Source organism: Theropithecus gelada, chromosome 15 (assembly GCF_003255815.1).
Source record: "Theropithecus gelada isolate Dixy chromosome 15, Tgel_1.0, whole genome shotgun sequence".
NCBI classification, from domain to species: domain Eukaryota; kingdom Metazoa; phylum Chordata; class Mammalia; order Primates; family Cercopithecidae; genus Theropithecus; species Theropithecus gelada.
The window spans coordinates 412806-432125 of record NC_037683.1 but is presented as its reverse complement, the minus strand read 5'-3'; the positions used below and the strand labels follow the sequence as shown (position 1 = coordinate 432125).

General features: G+C 53.3%; 1 protein-coding gene and 1 pseudogene across 3 annotated transcripts in view; one reads left to right on the top strand and one right to left on the bottom strand.

Moving 5' to 3' along the window:
• The window catches only part of EHMT1 (euchromatic histone lysine methyltransferase 1), a 223323-nt gene that overhangs the window by 159645 nt on the left and 44358 nt on the right, over window positions 1–19320 (top strand). For 2 of the 3 annotated variants that reach the window (XM_025359652.1, XM_025359650.1), the window contains exons 11-16: window positions 2797–2940; window positions 4450–4676; window positions 6036–6209; window positions 7729–7811; window positions 8950–9056; window positions 17827–17949. In XM_025359652.1, coding sequence (XP_025215437.1) covers window positions 2797–2940; window positions 4450–4676; window positions 6036–6209; window positions 7729–7811; window positions 8950–9056; window positions 17827–17949 — 858 coding nt within the window. Of the gene's footprint in view, window positions 1–2796; window positions 2941–4449; window positions 4677–6035; window positions 6210–7728; window positions 7812–8949; window positions 9057–10742; window positions 11028–17826; window positions 17950–19320 lie in introns of those variants that run through there. The other variant, XM_025359653.1, reaches the window with a different exon arrangement.
• Window positions 11395–15427, bottom strand: LOC112607894 (annotated as a pseudogene).

The following is a 19320-nucleotide window of genomic DNA, read 5'->3' as shown; positions in this document are numbered from 1 at the left end:
AGAATAATAAAACAGTGAGACACAAAAAAAAAAAAAGAAAGAAAAGAAAAAGCAGGAAACCCTTTTGTAGCGGTGGGCTTGTGTGGAGTGAGCTCTGTGGCCACCTCTGCAGAGGGTGACCCCTCACCTGTGCCAGGTGGGGCGGCTGGCTGCGTGGGCCTTGTCTGAGGCTCCGCCTCGCCTGCTCTGTGTTTGCAGCAGCTCAGCCCCTGCCTCCGGAGCTGGCCCCGATTCTTTCGCCTTTCCAGGGTTCTGCTGGTGGGGACCCACCTGCAGGCAAACAGGTTTGGGTTATCTCTGCTTTGCCAAGTCAGTGCCTATTTCAGCTGCTTTCTGTACTGAAAGCACAGCTCCTCCCCTCAGTGGGCTCCTTTCTTGTTCTGGTCCCTCCTTCAGGGTCCGGTCAGCAGCCGGTGAATCTGTGCCCTGCCCTGGCGGACCTGGGGCGCCCCTCCCACCCATGGTGGTTGACTACCCCTAATGCCTCTGTGTTTTTCCCACCTTGTTAAAGGATTCTTTGTTTTATCTCTTTTTTCTCAACCCTAACTGGATACCATTGTCATTTATTTGACATATCCTTCCCAGAACATCTCCTTCCTTACGTTCTCCTGCCATTCTACCTGGACCCCCGACCTCGCAACTCCCTTCTCTGTTTCCTTGTTACACAGCACAGAGCCAGAAACATATAGCGTTATCGATTTTTATGATCGTGTAAATAATGCATACTGATTGTAAAATAATCCAGATACTACGTACATGCATGAAGAAGAAAGTACAAATCACTTGTTATTCCAAAACTGAGGGAATCATTCTTAGTATTTTTGTATGTCCTCCCAGACTTCTGTGTGTATAACCACATTGAATTTTTGAAAATAACTTGTTTTTCCTTTAATGTAAACATTTTTCAAAGTCAGTAGCTACAAGTGCTCTGCAGCCGCTGGTCCTGAACCAGGGATTCACGCAGACGCACTTGGTGGTGGTGGTGTGGAGGGAGCACTTTTTCAGGATGTACATGCGGTTCTACGCCTTTCAGGTCCTGTTCCATAGGTATGGGGTGGTGCGCAGACTGTCTTTTAAAAAATCTCCTGGATGATTCTAATACAGCCTCATTTGGGCATCGGGAAGTCTCTTGCTGGCTTCAGGGTAGTTGATTTATGCCACCTGGGCGTGCCCTGCAGCCACTGTTTTGCAGGTAGACAGGTTGGTTGCTCCTACTTTTCTGTTGTTGCAAAAGCTAGGTCCTTCTAGATACATGTTTGTGCACTTAATTATGTCTTCAAGTGGAGTCTTAAAAAAAGACTATGTATTTGCAAGCTTTTTGATTCATGTCTCCGAGTTGCTTGCCATGAAGTTGGGACAGAACTCACAGTGATGGTATGTCGTCTCTGCAGACCCCACAGACACCAGCTTTGCCGTGTGCCAGACCAAATGACCAAATGGGAAGAATGTCAGAGGCTTTTTACGTTGAATTTCTTTGTGTAATTTCCTTTGGGGGCATTTGTAGTTCTTCTTTTGTGAATTGTCACTCAATTCTTTGCTTATTTTTGGGGGGCCTACTTCTTGTTTTCTTACTGGCTGTCAGAGAACTCTCCATAGCAAACCAGTAAGGCTTTGTCTGGTGCGCTCCAGAGTGCCTGTCATCCTGGGTGCCCTCAGTGCTTTCACCTCCACAGGCGCCTTCAAGTCCTGGTCCTCTCAGAGCCCTTCACTGACCTTGTCCCCCAGGCAGGCCCCGGACTCTGTGTTCTGCCCCTTGCCCTGTGTGCAGGTTCCTCTGGCTGCCCCGGAATCCTTGGGGCTCCCATAGATTCATTATGCCATTGCCCACTGCTGGCCTGTGATGGCCTGGACTCTCCTGCCAGGTGTCTGTTCATGTTTCCTTGGTACCCAGCCCAGAGCCCCTCTTGCCTCAGAATCTTCCTTGACTTCTGCCAGAGTTGAGCAGCTGGCCCTCTGATAGGCACATATGAGTGGATGTGGTCACGCCTGGCCCCCCGCATCTGGTGGGAGGGGGCGCACCAGCCCCCCCGGATCTGATGAGAGGGGGCGCGCCAGGTCCCCCGGATCTGGTGGGAGTGGTTGCGCCAGGCCCCCTGGATGTGGTGGGAGTGGGCGTGCCTGGCCCTCTGGCCCCCTGGATCTGGTGGGAGTGGGCGCACCTGGCCCCCTGGATCTGGTGGAAGTGGGCGCGCCTGGCCCCTGGATCTGGTGGGAGTGGGCGCGCCTGGCCCCCTGGATCTGATGGGAGTGGGCGCGCCTGGCCCCCTGGATCTGGTGGGAGTGGGTGCGCCTGGCCCCTGGATCTGGTGGGAGTGGGCGTGCCTGGCCCCCTGGATCTGGTGGGAGTGGGCGCGCCTGGCCCCTGGATCTGGTGGGAGTGGGCGCGCCTGGCCCCCTGGATCTGGTGGGAGTGGGCGCGCCTGGCCCCCTGGATCTGGTGGGAGTGGGTGCGCCTGGCCCCTGGATCTGGTGGGAGTGGGCGCGCCTGGCCCCCTGGATCTGGTGGGAGTGGGCGTGCCTGGCCCCTTGGATCTGGTGGGAGTGGGTATGCCTGGCCCCCTGGATCTGCTGGTTGTGCAGATGGTGGGCGTCTCCGTCTCTGGGCTCCCTGTGTGTCCCCGGTGCTGGCAGACGTATAGCAGGTACCCACAAAGCCAAGCTGGCCTTGCAGCGCTCGGCTCGGTCAGTCCACACCTGCTGAGCAGCTTCTCTGTGCCTGCACTGCCCAGCGCCTGGTGGAGGGAATGCTGGCCTCTCGTGACTCTGACACTGACCACCAGTCTTGTCTGATTGCAGTTGGGCCGGTGCACAAACAGCGTGGTCAAGTATGAGCTGATGCGCCCATCCAACAAGGCCCCGCTCCTTGTGCTGTGTGAAGACCACCGGGGCCGCATGGTGAAGCACCAGTGCTGTCCCGGCTGTGGCTACTTCTGCACAGCGGTAAGAGCCCAGTCGGGCGGCCTCTGTGCCCTCCACAGGCTTGCTGTCTGCTCGCTGGTGCTGGTTCCTGTCCTGTGTCCACCTGCTGTCGGGTGGTCCAGCAGCTTGGCCCAGGTCTGGTGTCTGTCTGGAGGTCTCCAGTGTGTCACAAGCCCCTCACCACCGCTCTTGAGCCCCAGTGCCTTAGACACTTTCACCCCCAACCCCCATTTCCCTCCTCCTGCCTGCAAGCCGCTTTCGGAGATGACTAGGACGGTGTGACCTGGACTTCCAGGCCGGAGGAGGGAAGTAGGGGTTAGGGGTGAAGGTGTCTAAGGCCCTGGGGCTCGAGAGCAGTGGTGAGGGGCTTGTGACGCATTGAAGACTCCAGGTGGAAGCTGTACTGAGGACGTTCACCCCCCATGACGAGGGTGTACAGAGCACACAGCTCCCGGCAGAGGCAGCACCACCCTGCTGTGCCCTGGGCTGTTTCTGTTGGGATCTTGGGTCATCAGTGACTTCACTGTCAAACATCTGTGCTCAGCCGTGCCCAGGGCCCCCTGAGAATGGGCTGCTTCCCTACGGAACTCCCTTGTGTGGGCACCCTTGTGCATGTAGGGTGTGAGAGCGTGTGTGTGCGCGTGCACATCTGTGTGAGCCTCTGCCTGTCAGCGTCTGTGCGCGTCTGTGTGTGTGTGTGTGTGTGTGCGTGTGCACATCTGTGTGAGCCTCTGCCTGTCAGCGTCTGTGCGCGTCTGTGTGTGTGTGTGCGCGTGCACATCTGTGTGAGCCTCTGCATGTCAGCGTCTGTGCGCGTCTGTGTGTGTGTGTGTGTGCGCGCGTGCACATCTGTGTGAGCCTCTTCCTGTCAGCGTCTGTGTGTGTGTTTGGGTGTGAGCTTCAGGCACCCAGAGATGCCCTGCTGCCCCTTTGTGAACCTGGGCCAAGAGCTTCCACTTTTGGGGGCTTTTCTTTGGACTTCACACCTTGCATGTCGTCCCCATCTTCAAACATCCTTTTTTTGCTTCTGCTACATCTGTTTATCTCTGACTTTCTGCAAGAAAATGCTGTTCTTATGGCTGTGTGCCCCTCCCCGAGGCTCACCTGGGTTGCCAAACCACATCTGCTGCACTGCCAGGCACGGGGGCAGCTCCAGCTGCCTGATGCTGTGCCCTGAGATTCTGTCGTCTGGCCCTGTCCCTATCCGCCCTTCAGAATAGGGGCCTTCTGGGTCCTTCTTTAGGCCTTCTCTTTGTGGGCAGCCTCAGCTTTCCTGGGCCTGGGTGGGTCGGAGGCAGCCAAGTGACCTCTGTCTGGCTTCAGCTTCCTCTCTGTGGGGCGAGAGCACCGTGGGAAGCATCGTTCCTCCTTCTTAACGATGCCTGGGGCCAAGACTGGACCCCACCCCGACCCATGGCTCACTCTGCAGACCGCCCAATGTGGGATGCGGTGCCAGTTTAGTAGTACTTTATTTTTCCAAATACTAACCCCAATTAAAACAAAAAATTTTTGTTGTCCTCCCATTTTTAGGGTAATTTTATGGAGTGTCAGCCCGAGAGCAGCATCTCTCACCGTTTCCACAAAGACTGTGCCTCTCGCGTCAATAATGCCAGCTATTGTCCCCACTGTGGGGAGGAGAGCTCCAAGGCCAAAGAGGTGACGATAGCTAAAGCAGACACCACCTCTACCGTGACACCAGTCCCCGGGCAGGAGAAGGGCTCAGCCCTGGAGGGCAGGGCCGACACCACAACGGGCAGGTACCTGGCACAGGCTCTGGCTGGGCTCTCCAGTCGTTACCTGAAAAGGTTTCAGTTGTTATTGTAACATTATTGCTTTCTGCTGTTTTTCCCAGAAGTCTCTGAGCTGATGCTGATGCTCATGGTGATTTCTGACATTTAAGACACTGAAATTCATTTATTGCCGTTTGTACATACGTCGCTCTCTTTCAGTTTGGTCATGTAGATCCATTTGCCTGTTTTGAACCGGTGTTCACAGCACCCCCATTGATGTAGCCCTGTGGTGTTTCTGTTGCCGGCACAGTCCCGTCAGTACACAGGCGATAGAGGAGTGGTAGCTGCTGCAGTCTGTGACTGAGTTCTGTGGCATTGAGGTTTGAAGGCCTTAGCTGAAGACAAAAAAAGTATCAAATAATTAGAAGTATTCATTTTTTTTTTTTTTCTTTTTTTTTTTTTGAGACGGAGTCTTGCTCTGTCGCCCAGGCTGGAGTGCAGTGGCCGGATCTCAGCTCACTGCAAGCTCCACCTCCCGGGTTTACGCCATTCTCCTGCCTCAGCCTCCGGAGTAGCTGGGACTACAGGCGCCCACCACCTCGCCCAGCTAACTTTTTGTATTTTTAGTAGAGACGGGGTTTCATCGTGTTAGCCAGGATGGTCTCGATCTCCTGACCTCGTGATCCGCCCGTCTCGGCCTCCCAAAGTGTTGGGATTACAGGCTTGAGCCACCGCGCCCAGTCAGAAGTATTCATATTAGACAGATATAATTGTCTTCCTGAAAGAGTCCAGTAGAAACAGCTGAAAAGTTTTTAGAGCTCAAGAGTCAGTAAGAGGATCTGATAAGAAGAGGCAGAAGCCACTTGCCTTCTTCCTTACCAGAAGTTTCCTACCTGAGAATAAAATTACGAAAGAGATCCTTTCAAAACAGCAACAAAATCTGTTACTACCCAGCAGAACAAAAGAACTTAAATGTGACACTAATATAAAGAAAACAAAAACTTCCTTGAAGATTATTTAAAAGAGACTCAAATTGTGGACATGTTAAGGTGATTCCTTCCTATTAACCTGTACATTTAATGCACTTTGAATCAAAATTCCAGTGGGATTTCCTTTTCTTGGGGTGGGCAGTGGACTTGATAGATTCAGCTTGAAGCTCATTCATGAGAGTGATTTTGAACCCGCTGCCCGGAAGTCTAGGAAAAGCTGCTCTAGTATTCTCAGGAAATTTGGTTCTGAATCCTGAACCGTTGCATCCAGGGACTCAGCAGACAGTAAGCAAATCCGCAGCTCTCACTTAGAAAAGAGCGCACTGGGGCGGTCAGAGTCGGAACAGGCCATGTTTCATGTTTTCATAAACGTTTCCCCGATTTCCTCCCACTGAAGTGCTGCTGGGCCACCGCTCTCGGAGGACGACAAGCTGCAGGGTACAGCCTCCCACATGCCCGAGGGCTTTGATCCAACGGGACCTGCTGGGCTCGGGAGGCCAACCCCTGGCCTTTCCCAGGGACCAGGGAAGGAAACCTTGGAGAGTGCTCTCATCGCCCTCGACTCGGAAAAGTAAGACCTGATGTGTGATTGCAGAGATGTCTCAGGGCCTGTTTTAATCTGCACCCCATGTTTTTCCCCATGGCGTCATTTTAGCACTTTTCAGCTTTTTGATTAATGCTGTTTATTAGAATAATTTGTATATTTTCACACTGTTTTGGGAAATCATTGCAAATTACTGTCCTCTGATTATATTAAGAGCAACATGTGACACCTTTGAAGTCCTAAGTGAGGAGGTAGTCTTGGTGAGCTTTGACAGACATTTCCTGGTTGCTGTTGACCCTGAACTGCCCTTAGGTCATGAGAGCAGACACTACTTCTGCTGCCTTGGCACCATTTTCCTCCCAGGCCCCACCACATCTGTGCAATGCAAGGGTTGGGCCAAGGGGCCCTCCAGGCTTTCCTGACAGCTCGCAAAAACCCAACCCCCCTCATCCTCCTCTCAGCATTGCCCCCCCACCGGGAGGCAGACCAGCCCTCCTCATCCTCCTCTCAGCATTGCCCCCCCAGGGAGGCAGACCAGACTGTGGCACTGAGGCTTGTGTTGGCCTTCTCCCTGGAGGTCCCCTCTGTCTGCCTCCAGCCTCACCTCTGAGCCTGTTCCTGAAGTGACGGTGCCATCTGCCGATGCCCACAGACCCTGCTCACTGACCAGACCCCAGACTGTTCCCAACCCCCACTTTCTCCCCCATCCCTTGGTGATTGCGTTAGTCTGCTTTTGTGTCAATATAAAGAAATGCCCAGGGCTGGATAATTTATAAAGAAAAGAGGCTTAATTGGCTCGCAGTTCTCCAGACTGTACAGGAGGCATGGTGCTGGCATCTGCTCCTTGGGAGGCCTCAGGAAGCTACAGTCATGGTGGAAGGCAAAGCAGGAGCAGTAGCAAGAGACAGAGAAGGGGAGTGACCAGATCTTGTGGGAACTGACTGAGCAGGAACTCACTCACCAGGGGGAGGGATGACGCGAAGCCATTAATGAGAGATCTGCCTCCAGGATCCAGTCACCTCCTACCAGGTCTCACCTCCAACACTGGAGGTCACATTTCAACATGAGGTTTGGGAGGGACACAGGTCTAAACCATATCAGTTATCAGCTTAGTCATCGAGTTAAGGTTTCAAAGCAAAAGTGCCGGTGTTGACAGCTCTCACTGCCCCAGGCATCTTCTGTAGTGCGAGCTGTGCCCTCACTCATGACCACGCTGTGTGGGCTCATCCTGGCCGGGGCTGGTCTTGGCCGTGCTGAGCATAGATGAGGTCCTTGGGGCCTGCCGTGACCCTGTTCCCCTGCATCCTGCGCTGGCTCTGTTGTCGCGTTGTGTAAAGCCTCACGGTGTGTAGCGTTCTCCTGCAGTGACGGGGAAGGCAGTTTCTTGTTCTGCAGCTTCTACCATGAGATCTCTCAAGACTGGTGGGTTTGCACTTGAGCTTGTGGGGCTGGTGGGCAGACGTTCCCTGGGCCTTCCAGCCTTCAGCTTCACGTGGGGGACGCGGAGCCCCATGCTGACCCAACTGTTGTCCTGTGCTTCCCACAGACCCAAGAAGCTTCGCTTCCACCCAAAGCAGCTGTACTTCTCCGCCAGGCAAGGGGAGCTTCAGAAGGTGCTCCTCATGCTGGGTAAGTGCCTTCCTGCCACCCGGGCACACGCGACCGGCCCTGTGGCACTGAAAGAAGCCGAGAGCCGTTGTTACCCCTTCCTCGGAAGCCTGGTCTCATTTTGGTTTCCTGTTTCTGTGTCTCTGAGTTCTCTGATGAGTGCGAAGAGGTCGCCCACTGGTGTTGAGGCTTTTTATGGTATTCATATTCAGTTATGCAGGATGGTAGAACTATTCTCTACGAAGTTCTAATCTTTAAAAAGGAATTAGGAATGCGATTATTAAATCAAGCAGAAACGTAGATTAAGGAAAAGCAAAACTAGTGAGTTGGGGCCCTGCTGAGATGTGTGGTGATGACGGCAGCTGATGTCTCACCTGTGCTGATCACAGCAGCTGTGGTGTGGACAAAGTAGGCTTCGGCTATAGGTATTTTATAACAGGCAAACCAATTGCATCAGATTTCTAATACCCAAAAGCGTGCTTGTTAGATAGAGTAGATGGAGCCTTCCCAGTGATCATCTGGTCTCTGAGCTCACAGCTCTAGGCTTGATTTCTCTGACGTTCAACGTCTCTGGGTTGAAAAGGATGATTAAGAAGCCCTTTACTGGACAGTACGTCAAGTAAAAAGAAGCAAAACCATTTGCTCTTAAAAAAAGGTTTATTTATGTTGACCAGCAGTTTTTTAATCATTTTTGTCACAGACTTCACATGACAATAAGGTCACCTCACTGCTCCATTGCTCACTGTCCCCTCAGACCTCCTGGGAATTGACCGATGCTCAGGCCTCTGTCCCCGGCCTTGCTTGCTCCCCTAGGGTATGTCTGCCCTGGTCAGCTGCCTCACAGGGCCTGGGGCGGCCATGGCCAGTACGCACGGAAATATAGAAGGAACCTCAGAGTTTGAGCAGGGCGGTGAAGGGAAGAGCATGCCTTGCCGAGTTAGTTCTGACAGAGTGACCTGCCTGTTCGATTCCACAGGAGACTAGCACACTCAATTCTCAAGTCCAGAGGATGGTGCTGTGGGCGGGTCGTGGCCTGGCTCGAGGTGGCTGTTTGTGTGGAAGCTGGTCGTTTGTGAGTGCTTGCCAGCCATTGTGACAGTCCTGAGCTAGAGTCTGTGGCTACATCTGAAATCATTAATAAAACTGTGTTTGTTCACAGTGGACGGAATTGACCCCAACTTCAAAATGGAGCACCAGAATAAGCGCTCCCCACTGCACGCGGCGGCGGAGGCTGGACACGTGGACATCTGCCACATGCTGGTTCAGGTTCGGTGGCACGGCGCCCTCCTAGGGCTCTTCACCTGCTCTTCTTTATTTTTATCAAAGCAAAATCATACCACGTTTTTGGTTCTTCCATAGAACTGTGAAGCGGACACAGAATCAGCTTTTCTGCCCGAGTCCTGCAGGTGGATCGGTGCTTCCCACTGTTTCTTCCGGCATTTACCGCGGCCTTTGGGAAGAGCATGCTGCTGTTTGGCTGTTTCTTGATTTGCTTTCTTTGGTTTTGGTTTTGGTTCTTCACACTCATGACTTCCCCCTGGGGGAGCCAGGCACTCGGGGAGGCACAGACGCCCTTCCTCAGCCCCGTTGACTGGCTCCCATTTTGTTTAGATCAGATCATGTGTGCATTTTCAAGCTGAACCGTGTCATCTACAGGCATGTTGTGTCTGTCGTGAATCAGTGGCTTGTGTTTCTGTTGGTTGAGTTGACTCTGCCTCCTGCTAATTTATTCTGAACCGTCTGAACGCTGCCCGCTTTCTCTGGGTTCAGACACACAACTCAGTTTGTCCCCCTGTGACGTCCCTTCCCTGATGCCCGTGTTGGGTCTCCTGTTTCTCAGATGCCAGGTTTGAGTCTGGTGCGGTCTGACTTCTGAACCTTTGCATGTGACCTATTATTTGGAAACTTGAGGAACTTTCCTTGAACCCCACTGGTCTGAAGTTGCACCTCGTTGTAACATGGGTCTTTTTAGATCCACTGGGGCATTTGGTGCATGTGCTGTGCCCTTTCAGTGCAGAAATCCACACCTGTCAGTTCCAGGAGGATTTCCTGCGTGACTTCTGTGCCCGGGTCCTCACCTGGCTCAGCTCTGTCCTGGGGCTCTCGTAACTCAGGCGTGGAACCTTCTGGACCGATTTCATGCCGTGGTCTGCTTTCTTGTCTTTTGGTTCTGCCTTCTAGGCAGCGTTCTCACCTTTAGCTTCGAGCTCCTGGGGGATTTTTAACGTGTGTGGTCACATTTTCAAATCCCAAGAATTCCTTTCTGCTCTCGGATAGTTCCTCTTTCAGTAGCCTCTTGTTCTTCCCTTAGTTCTCTGATGATATTATGGTTACTTTGAAGTTTTATGCTGCTCTGTTTGTTTTAGTTTTTCTTATCTAAAGGTTTTCCTCAAATGCCCAGTGATTCCTGTTTATATTTAAAGTAAACTACTAAAAAGCCGGTGGTAGCTCTTGCTTGCCGAGGGCTGTCAGCTGCAGGGTGATCTGCGGGCCTGGCTGTTTTGTTGGGGCCCCCGGGCCCCACTGTCTGGGATGGACCTGTCCCCTCAGACTGCACCTGTCTCTGCCTTTCTTAGGGCCAGGAAGGAGAGAGTGACGGGGCGCGCCGTCTGCTGTGCTCACACCCACCCGCTGTGCAGCTGCCTCAGTCTGTCCCCCGTTTCCGGAGTCATAACTGATGGTGTTTTGTTACTATTTATCTGGAATGATTTTTCCCTCCTTTTTTTCTGACCTTTTTCCCTCGTTTTTGGATATATGTGTTTTAAACATAGAACTTGATTTTTATAAATTTAGTCTAACCATCTTGGTATTTTAATAGGAACTTTTAGTCCTTTATACGTAATGTCTTATATTGTAGTTTTAATTTCTAGCTGTCTTAGTCCATTTTCTTTTGCTGTAACAGAATACTTGAGACCGAGTCATTTATAAAGAAAATAAATTTATTTCTCACAGTTCTGCAGGCTGGGAAGCCCAAGGTCGAGGGGCCGCCTCTGGTGACTTCTGGTGAGGCCCTTGAGCTGTGCCTGAACACAGCCAGGAACCTGCCAAGAGGGAGACGCTCCAGCACAGCCTTGCTGCGGACCAGGCTGCCTACACGGGAGCAGGTCCATTCCTGGGGACTGACCCTGCCTTTAGAAAGGCATGATTCCATCTTCACAGCCTCATCGCCTCTTAAAGGCCTGGCCTCCCCACCTCATTGGGGCCCCCAACCTCAATAAGTAAATCGCATTCAGACCAGAGTGCCAGCCTTTTGAAGCCAGTACTTTTTGGTCGTTCTTCTTGCCGTCTTTTGAATTGATTTTTATTTTGATTGTGCCACTTCTCTTCTCTCTTTTAGTCTGGAAGTTACAAACTTTCCACTTTTTGCCCCAGTGGTTCCTCTCAGTCTCACGTGCAGACTTGACCAAGGTCAGGACTGAATGAGATGGAGATGGGGGAGCCAAGCCTCGGCAGGGGATGAGGGAGGGAGCAGCTGAGGTGAACTGGGGTCCAGTAAGCCAGGGGTTGGTGGGGGGCTCCTGGAGGCTGAACGTGTTTCGTGAGAAGGGCTGAGCCGAGGTAGGCACTGGGGCCAGCTCCATGCAGGAGGAGGCTGCTGGGTATGTCAGGGAGAAGCAGGAAAGGATTCAGAGGCACTGGGGTGGCCTCGAGACGAGTCACGTGGGCTGTGGTTCATGGTGAGACCATGAGGGAAGTGGCTGACCTGGTGGGAACAGGCTTATGGGGGGGTGAGGTCTGGGGCAGCCGGGGTCAGGGAGGGGGGGGTGGTCTTCTGGACACAGGCAGAGCTGGAGCGAGGGGTGGGCTGTTCAGGGCAGGAGTGATGCCAGGACATTCATAGTTGGGGCTCTGAGGAAGAGGAAGAGAGCGTGGTCTGGAAGAGGCAGGAGCTGGTGGTGTGGGGCTCGAGAGCAGATGCCGGTGGAGGGCCAGGCATTCGGCTGGGAGGCCCACTCCTCTCCTGGGAGGCCTTGTGAGGGGTGTGGCGTGATTCTGTTCTGTTGTGGATGGACCTGGATGGGGACAAGTGTGCAGAGCCACATGGGGGAACGGGCCCACGGGAACAAGGGCTACATGAGCGCTGCCCCGATGGCCCCAGGAGCTGGGCAAGGCCATGAATGTGGGCCGTGTCGGCCCGTGAGGGTCCAGCGTGCTGAGCCCGTGAGGGTGGGGCGTGCCGGGCCCCTGAGGGTGGGCCGTGCTGAGCCTGTTCTCCATGCCCACCGCTGGCTGTGGAGGCTTCTTGAAGACATTCCTCCTGTGCCTGGAATTCCAGGTTGCTGGTGGTTTTCCTCAGGTCACGTAAGGAATGATGCCACTGTCTTCCTACTTGCATTCTTCCTCTTGAGAAATTAGCTTGCCACTCCTTTAAAAGACACTGGTGTTCTCTTTGACTTTCTTTTTTAAACATTAAAAAATTAAAAAAATATATATGGTTGCATCATGCATACAGAAAAGTCCTTACAACGCAAACATATGGCTAACAAATCATTCTACTATGGCCCTGACGTTCCTGCCCCGTGAGACGCAGTGTTGCTGGCTCCGTGTTGCTGGCTCCCTGGACTCCTGGTGGACACCTGAGTGCCCTCCCTGGAACAGCAGCTGTTTTGGTCTCACCGCCCCGCACGTGCCTCGCGCAGTAGGGTTCTGTTTGTTTGCGTTTAACCTTTATGCTGAGTTGTCTAGCATGAGTTCCTTTGTATCTGCTTCCGTCAGTCAGGAAAACAGGGGAGTGTAGAAACAGGACATGGCCGTGGGGCTGAGTGGCCTAGCCCTGCCGGGGCTCCCTGCTGACTGCCCGCGCTCTGTGCTTGCCTGAAACTCACCTTTGGGGAGGCTGCGTGAGGAGCACAGAGCTCTTCGTTCTGTTTTATAGTTTCATGTGAGTTTAATGCTGTGAAATAAAATGATGTATTGGGAGGAAATCGAATCGTTATGTCCCTTGGTGCTGCTGTTCATCCAGTGCCCGGGGTCTGACCAGCCTAAAACCACTTCAGATTAAATTCCTAGCCTGATGTGTAATTTGATGGCCCGCCCTGCACAACTTACTGTTGCTGGTCTTAGAGGGATTTCTATTTTTTCTTCCCCTTAGAATCTAAGTGGTTTTCCTGAGATTCTCCAGGAAGAGAGCGATTGGCTTTATCTCTAGTTTGCCCTGAATCCAAGGGTGCTGTTTCCCAGGGGTTCAGCATTTGCAGGGGTGTCTCACATCTCACACCCACTCTGGGCAGGCTCTGGCCACACCAGTGAGGGCCTGTGGCGTCCTCTCCCTCAGGCTCTGGTCTTGGCCGTGTGGCGTCATCTCTCCTGGGCTCTGGTCTCAGTCATGTCTTTGAGCCAGGTCTCCTGCAGCAGCACAGGAGAGGGGTTTGTGTTCACCCTGCGAGAGGGTCCCCCGGAACCAGAGGGGTTCATGCTCACCCATCCCTTCAAAAGGTCCCCTAGAACCAGAGGTCCCACTTGGCTTGAGTCTCCCCAGGGCTCCCTGCCCCCACTGCAGCACAGGCACTCGACCATGTGTGGCTGTGTGTTAAAAGTGAAGACGCGGCCGGGCGCGGTGGCTCACGCCGGTAATCCCAGCACTTTGGGAGGCTGAGGCGGGCGGATCACGAGGTCAGGAGATCAAGACCATCCTGGCTAACACGGTGAAACCCCGTCTCTAGTAAAGATACAAAAAATTAGCTGGGCACAGTGGCGGGTGCCTGTAGTCCCAGCTACTCGGGAGGCTGAGGCAGGAGAATGGCGTGAACCCGGGAGACGGAGCTTGCAGTGAGCTGAGATCGCGCCACTGCACTCCAGCCTGGGCGACAGAGCGAGACTCCGTCTCAAAAAAAAAAAAAAGTGAAGACATACCCCCAGTCACATGAGCTGTGCTTGGAGGGCTCAGTAGCCGTGTCGCCAGGGGCCGCTCGCTGCCTTGAGCGCAGACAGAGAAATGCATCGTGCAGAAAGCGCTTCCCTGGCAGCCGACCTGGAGTCCACCCCAGCCTTTTGCCGGCGCTGGGGGCATCAGTGTTCTGGCTCCCAGACTGGGGAGGGGCTCTGAGGGTCAGTCACGGAGCCTCCTAGGTGTCCGAGCTGCCTCAAGCGCCCCGGGGCCTTTTCCCCACTGACTTGATCTGTGTTTTCGAACCTGTGGAGGCCGGGGCTGTGCCTCCATCTGCTGCGGCTCCGGGGGCTGCTGCCCTCTCATCTGCTGCCTTTGGTGTCCCGGTCCCTCGTGCTGTCGGGTTTCATTGGCGTCCCGGTCCCTCGTGCTGTCGGGTTTCATTGGTGTCCCGGTCCCTCGTGCTGTCGGGTTTCATTGGTGTCCCGGTCCCTCATGCTGTCGGGTTTCACACTGTGTCTGCGGTTTCTGAAGAGTGCTGAGCGAGGTGCCACATGCTCCCGTCCGAAGTCACCATAGACACTCATGTTTTCATGTTTGCTCTTCCATCATCTCTCATTAAAAAAAAAAATGTTGTAAACTCCTTTACTGTTATCTCCCGCACGCCCCTACCAAGACCATGTAGGGTCCAGTCTTGATTCCCTAACCCCTTTTCCTGAAAAGGTGCTACCTCCTTCCCAGGCTGCAGCTACCGTTCGGTGACAGCTGGTGATGGATAGATGGGTGGTGGGCTGAGAAGAGGGGACTGGAAAGAGCTATTCCAGGCTCAGCCCTGCCCCCCACAGCCTTGCCTCTGAGTGTAGGGGAAACAGAGGCATGACTCACCAGGACCAGGCTCATGCCAGCTGGGCCACGGCCACACCACACGTGGGGTAGTCCAGTAAACATTGTGGACTCCCAGCAAGGCTGCTGCCTGGTGTTTCGAGGCTGCTGGGGTCGCAGACACCTGCCTGGCCTTGGCTCCCTGTCAACAAACTGGGGGTGGGAGCGGGAGGGAGGAGTGGCCCCTGTCCTAGGAGCCTCACAGGAGAGCAGCCAGCCTGGGCCAGGGGCCGCCAGGTCCTGAGGGTGGCTGACCCAAACATCATAGATGCTTTCGTTGGGTGACACCCCCTGGAAGAGGGCGTCTAGATCCCAGAGCAGCACTGGGGGCCCTCAGGTTTCAGGGGCCACCCCCCAGTAGGCAGGGCTGGTTGACGGTGGCCATTGGGGATAGGAGGTGGGTGGAGGTGCCAAGGTCATTACCACATTGGGAGTGTAGATAGGCAAGTAGGAGGTGGACAGCTGCCCACAGAGGGAGGCCCTGTGTCCCCGCTGGACAGCCCCCCAGGAACTGAGGTGCCCTGCAGTAAGTGGAGAGGCCAGGCCCTAGGCTCTGGGGAGAGGGTCGAGGGCCCGATGGCTCCCGCCAGCAGAGTCTCCCCCTCCCCTCTCGTGGGGCCAGGAAGCGGGCAGAGGGGCCACAGAGGCCTCTCAGAGAAGGGCGGGGGTGGGGTGGGCACTGCCTTCTCCCCACTGAACCCCATACCTGCCTGCAGAAGCTGAACTGCTCTGTGGCACCAGCCCTGGCCGGGATGCCCCTTCCCAGAGTCCCCTAGCAGGGACTGGATGCTGAAGCAATTGCTGGGTGGTGGCAGATGACTGAGCGACTAGTAGAGCCAGCCATGCAACACGCAGGGGGGCCCAGGGCATTGGCGAAGGCTCCACCTGCACCCGCTTCTGCCAGTGCCTCAGCTGGGATGAGGCTCATGCAGGTGTAGGGAGGTTGCAGGTGTAGGGAGGTTGCAGGTGTAGGGAGGTTGCAGGTGTAGGGGATTGCCGCCCTGCAGGTGTCTCTCCTCCCCTCGGGGACTGGGAGAGCCACTGTGCCTTCTGGGCTGCAGGCGGGAGTTGCTGCGGGCCCAATGCCTGGGAGGCGGACCACGATGGGTAGCCGTTGGCGGGGCGTGCGCGCGAGCCTGGGAAGGGCGCCATCCGTCAGAGCCTCGCGGAGGGTGAGCGGCCGTTTCGGCCTTGGGGCCTCAGACTGTGTGGGACTTGGTCAGTGCCAGCCGCTCCGCTTGCAGTGAGGCTTTGGGGAGCGCGTGGAAGGCGGGTCCTGTTCCGCGTCTGCGTGGGGTCCAGGATGCAGCTGGATGTGGGGCGGGACCTGTTTCTTGGCACTGGCAGGTCCGTCTGTTCACCGTTGGCCCCCGCGCGGGTCTCGCTTTGACTCTTCCTTTTCTCCGCTGCTTCTCTCCACTCTTAGAGCTTTCTTGGGCTTTGTCTCAGTGTCCCGTGTTTTCATGGGCGGGGTCATTTCCTTCTGCTTACCCGGGTCCTGGGTGCGGTGCGGGTCTGTGAAGGCTCAGCGCTGGGGAGCTGGCAGGCTCCCGTATCCTATGGGCCGCCGTAGCCAAGCCCTCCTTCCTGGGAAAGGACCCCCATCCTCCCCTATGCTCCGCCCGAAGCCGTCAGCCCCTCCTGCCCTTGCAGACTCGGGTCTGTCTGCGCTGCCGCCCGCGCTGCCGGCCTGGTGCTGGTGCAGGGGCTTTCGATGCCGGCCTCTCCCTTGAGGGCGCACCCTTTCTTCTTTCTCCAGGATTTTTTGGGAGCTGGAGGAGCAGCCTCTGTGTGCTGAGGGAGGCAGAGCCACAGCTCCTCTGCACAGCACGGGCCTCGCTCTCCACCTTGTTTTGTGTTTTTTCAAGCTACTACTTGTTAAAAATTAGCTGCTGTAGACTTCTGGCGCTACTTTACCTTCAGGTCTGGCAGCCGGACCTTGGCTTTGAGCTTTGGTGTTTGAGGTCAGCCTTGCATCACTGCCCCCGCTGTGCGCCTCTAGGCCGCAGCCCTTTGACCTCTGACCCTTGCTCTGTGGACCCCGTGTTCTCTTCGGTGAAGCCCAGCTCGTTCCAGTCAGAATCCCCTGGGCCTCTCACTGCCCCTCTATTTTGTGTGTTTTTTTAAAACAGAGTTCACTCTTGTTACTCAGGCTGGAGCGCGGTGGTGCGATCTCGGCTCACTGCAACCTCTGCCTGCCGGGTCCAAGCAACTCTCCTGCCTCAGCCTGTCAGGTAGCTGGGACTACAGGCGCCCGCCACCGCGCCCGGCTAATTTTTGTATCTTTAGTAGAGACGGGGTTTCACCGTGTTGGCCAGGCTGCTCTCAAACGCCTGACCTCAGGTGATCCACCTGCCTTGGCCTCCCAAAGTGCGGGGATTACAAGCGTGAGCCGCCGCGTCCGGCTTCTCTGCCTGCCTTTGGCCTCCCGAAGTGCTGGGATGACAGGTGTGAGCCGCCGCGCCTGGCCTCTGGCCCTCTTAGCCTTTACGAATTAGCCTCATTTTCCATATAGACCATTCTAGGGCTGTTTAAACATTCCTTATTTAATTGTGTTACTTTCGGTTTTTAATTACTAATAGTAAAAACAATACTATTTTCAACCTTTTTTCGTAATAAATGTTTATTTTGTAAATGAAATACTAGGTTTTGTCATCTAAGAAGGTTTTCCTCATGGAGAAGAGGTTTCAACGGCCCAGCAGCTGATTTGCTTTTAGCACACAACCAATTTTAAAGTTGGGGGCTTCTTAAGTTTCACACCCAGAAAAATTTACCTGTGTATACCTGCCGTTAATTGGTCTTTCAGTCTATGTATACCTGCCAGTTCATTGGTCTTTCCAGTTTCTCTGTTTATTTGGAAAAATGGAAACTGTTCTGGAATGCATGCTACTGGAAATCAGGATTTTCCATTTATTTTGGCGAGGACTAAATCAGTGAGAGGGTGCTGTGTGTCCTGGCGGGGTGAACCGGCACCTCCCTCCTGCCTCCTCTCTGCTTAGGGGCCCCTCCCTCCCCTTCTTTGTCTGCTTCAGAAGGTTGTCACCATCCTCCTCATTTCTAAAGGTGTTGTCACACTCCTGTGCTGTAAACATTTTCTATCAAATTACCTTAGAAGTGGAATGAAATCTAGCAGAAATAGTCTGCTTAAAGGTTTGCTACTAATAGAATAATTATGTCTTTGAATACATGTTTAGAAAACTCAGACATTGTTGGTCACTGAAACAGTACAGCTCTCTTGTTTTGAGTGTAGAAGCTTGTCAGTCACTTGTCCCCAGGCGGTGGCTATCGTCACAGCCCTCCCATACACCTGAACTGTTGTTTCACTAGGCGGGCGCTAATATTGACACCTGCTCAGAAGACCAGAGGACCCCGTTGATGGAAGCAGCCGAAAACAACCATCTGGAAGCAGTGAAGTACCTCATCAAGGCCGGGGCCCTGGTGGATCCCAAGGTATGTTCATCTGTCAGAATCACCCTCCTAGTGTGTATGTAGACGTTTCTCAGAAAGCTGAGCAAGGGACATCCTTACTGACATCTCCAGGACCTGAGGCCTTCACACACTGACCCAGTTGTCCAGAAATAGTTCCTTCATCTCACTTTGGTTACCCGGTTTATTATTAAAAACCACTAGTGAGCGCCCATGCTCTATAGAACCTGATAACAGACAGGGGAGCTAATGAGGGGTTTGCCGTGCGCAAGGTGTTCGCCTTACAGTACGTCGTCTCACTGTGTCTTCAGCCCAGAGCAATTAGGCAAGAAAAAGAAATCAAAGGCGTTCCCGTTGGAAAGGAAGAAGTAAAATTGCCTCTGTTCACAGATGACATGTTCTTATATGTAGAAAGCCCTAAAGAATATACAAAAATATTGTTAGCTAACAAAACCAATTCAGCAAAATAGGATAAAAAATTAACACAGAAAAATCAGTTGCATTTCTATATCCTTCAAATGAAGTGTTCAAAAAAGAAATTAAGAAAACAGTTTCATTTACAGTAACATCAAAAAGAATAAAATACTTAGGAGTAAGTTTAACCAAGAAGACAAAAGACTCATAATTGTTAGTTGAAAACTAACAAACATTGCTGAAAGAAATTAAAGAAGACCTGAATAAATAGAAAGACATCCCATGTTCACAAATGAGAAGACTGAATGTGGTTAAAATGGCTGTAGTATCTGTGGAGTCCTTACTAAAATCCTAACAGCTTTTTTGTTTTTTTGAGACAGTCTTGCTCTGTCACCCAGGTTGGAGTACAGTGGTGCGATCTCGGCCCACTGCATCCTCCACTTCCCAGGTTCAAGCAATTCTCCTGCCTCAGCCTCCCTAGTAGCTGAGATTACAGGCGCGCGCCACCATGCCTGGCTAATTTTTGGTATTTTTAGTAGAGACGGGGTTTCACCATGTTGGCCTGGCTGGTCTCAAACTCCTGACCTTGAGTGATCCGCCCGCCTCAGCCTCCCATGGTGGTGGGATTATGAGTGTGAGCCACCGTGCCCGACGCTAACAGCTTTTTTTTTTACAGATACAAAAAAACTCTAAAGTTTATACAGAGTCTCAAGAGACCCAGAGAAGCCAAACAATTTTGAAAAAGTTAGAGAACTCATACTTGCTGATTTCAAAACTTACTATATACAGCCACAGTAGTGAAAACAGCGTGGGACTGGCATAAAGGCAGAAATAGAGACCAATGGAATAAAATAAAAAGCCCAGAAATAAACCATTGCATATATGGTCACTGATTTTTGGTAAAGTTACGAAGACCATTCAATGGGAAAAAGATTGCCTTTTCAACAGATGGTGCTGAGACAGCTGGATGTCCACATCCCG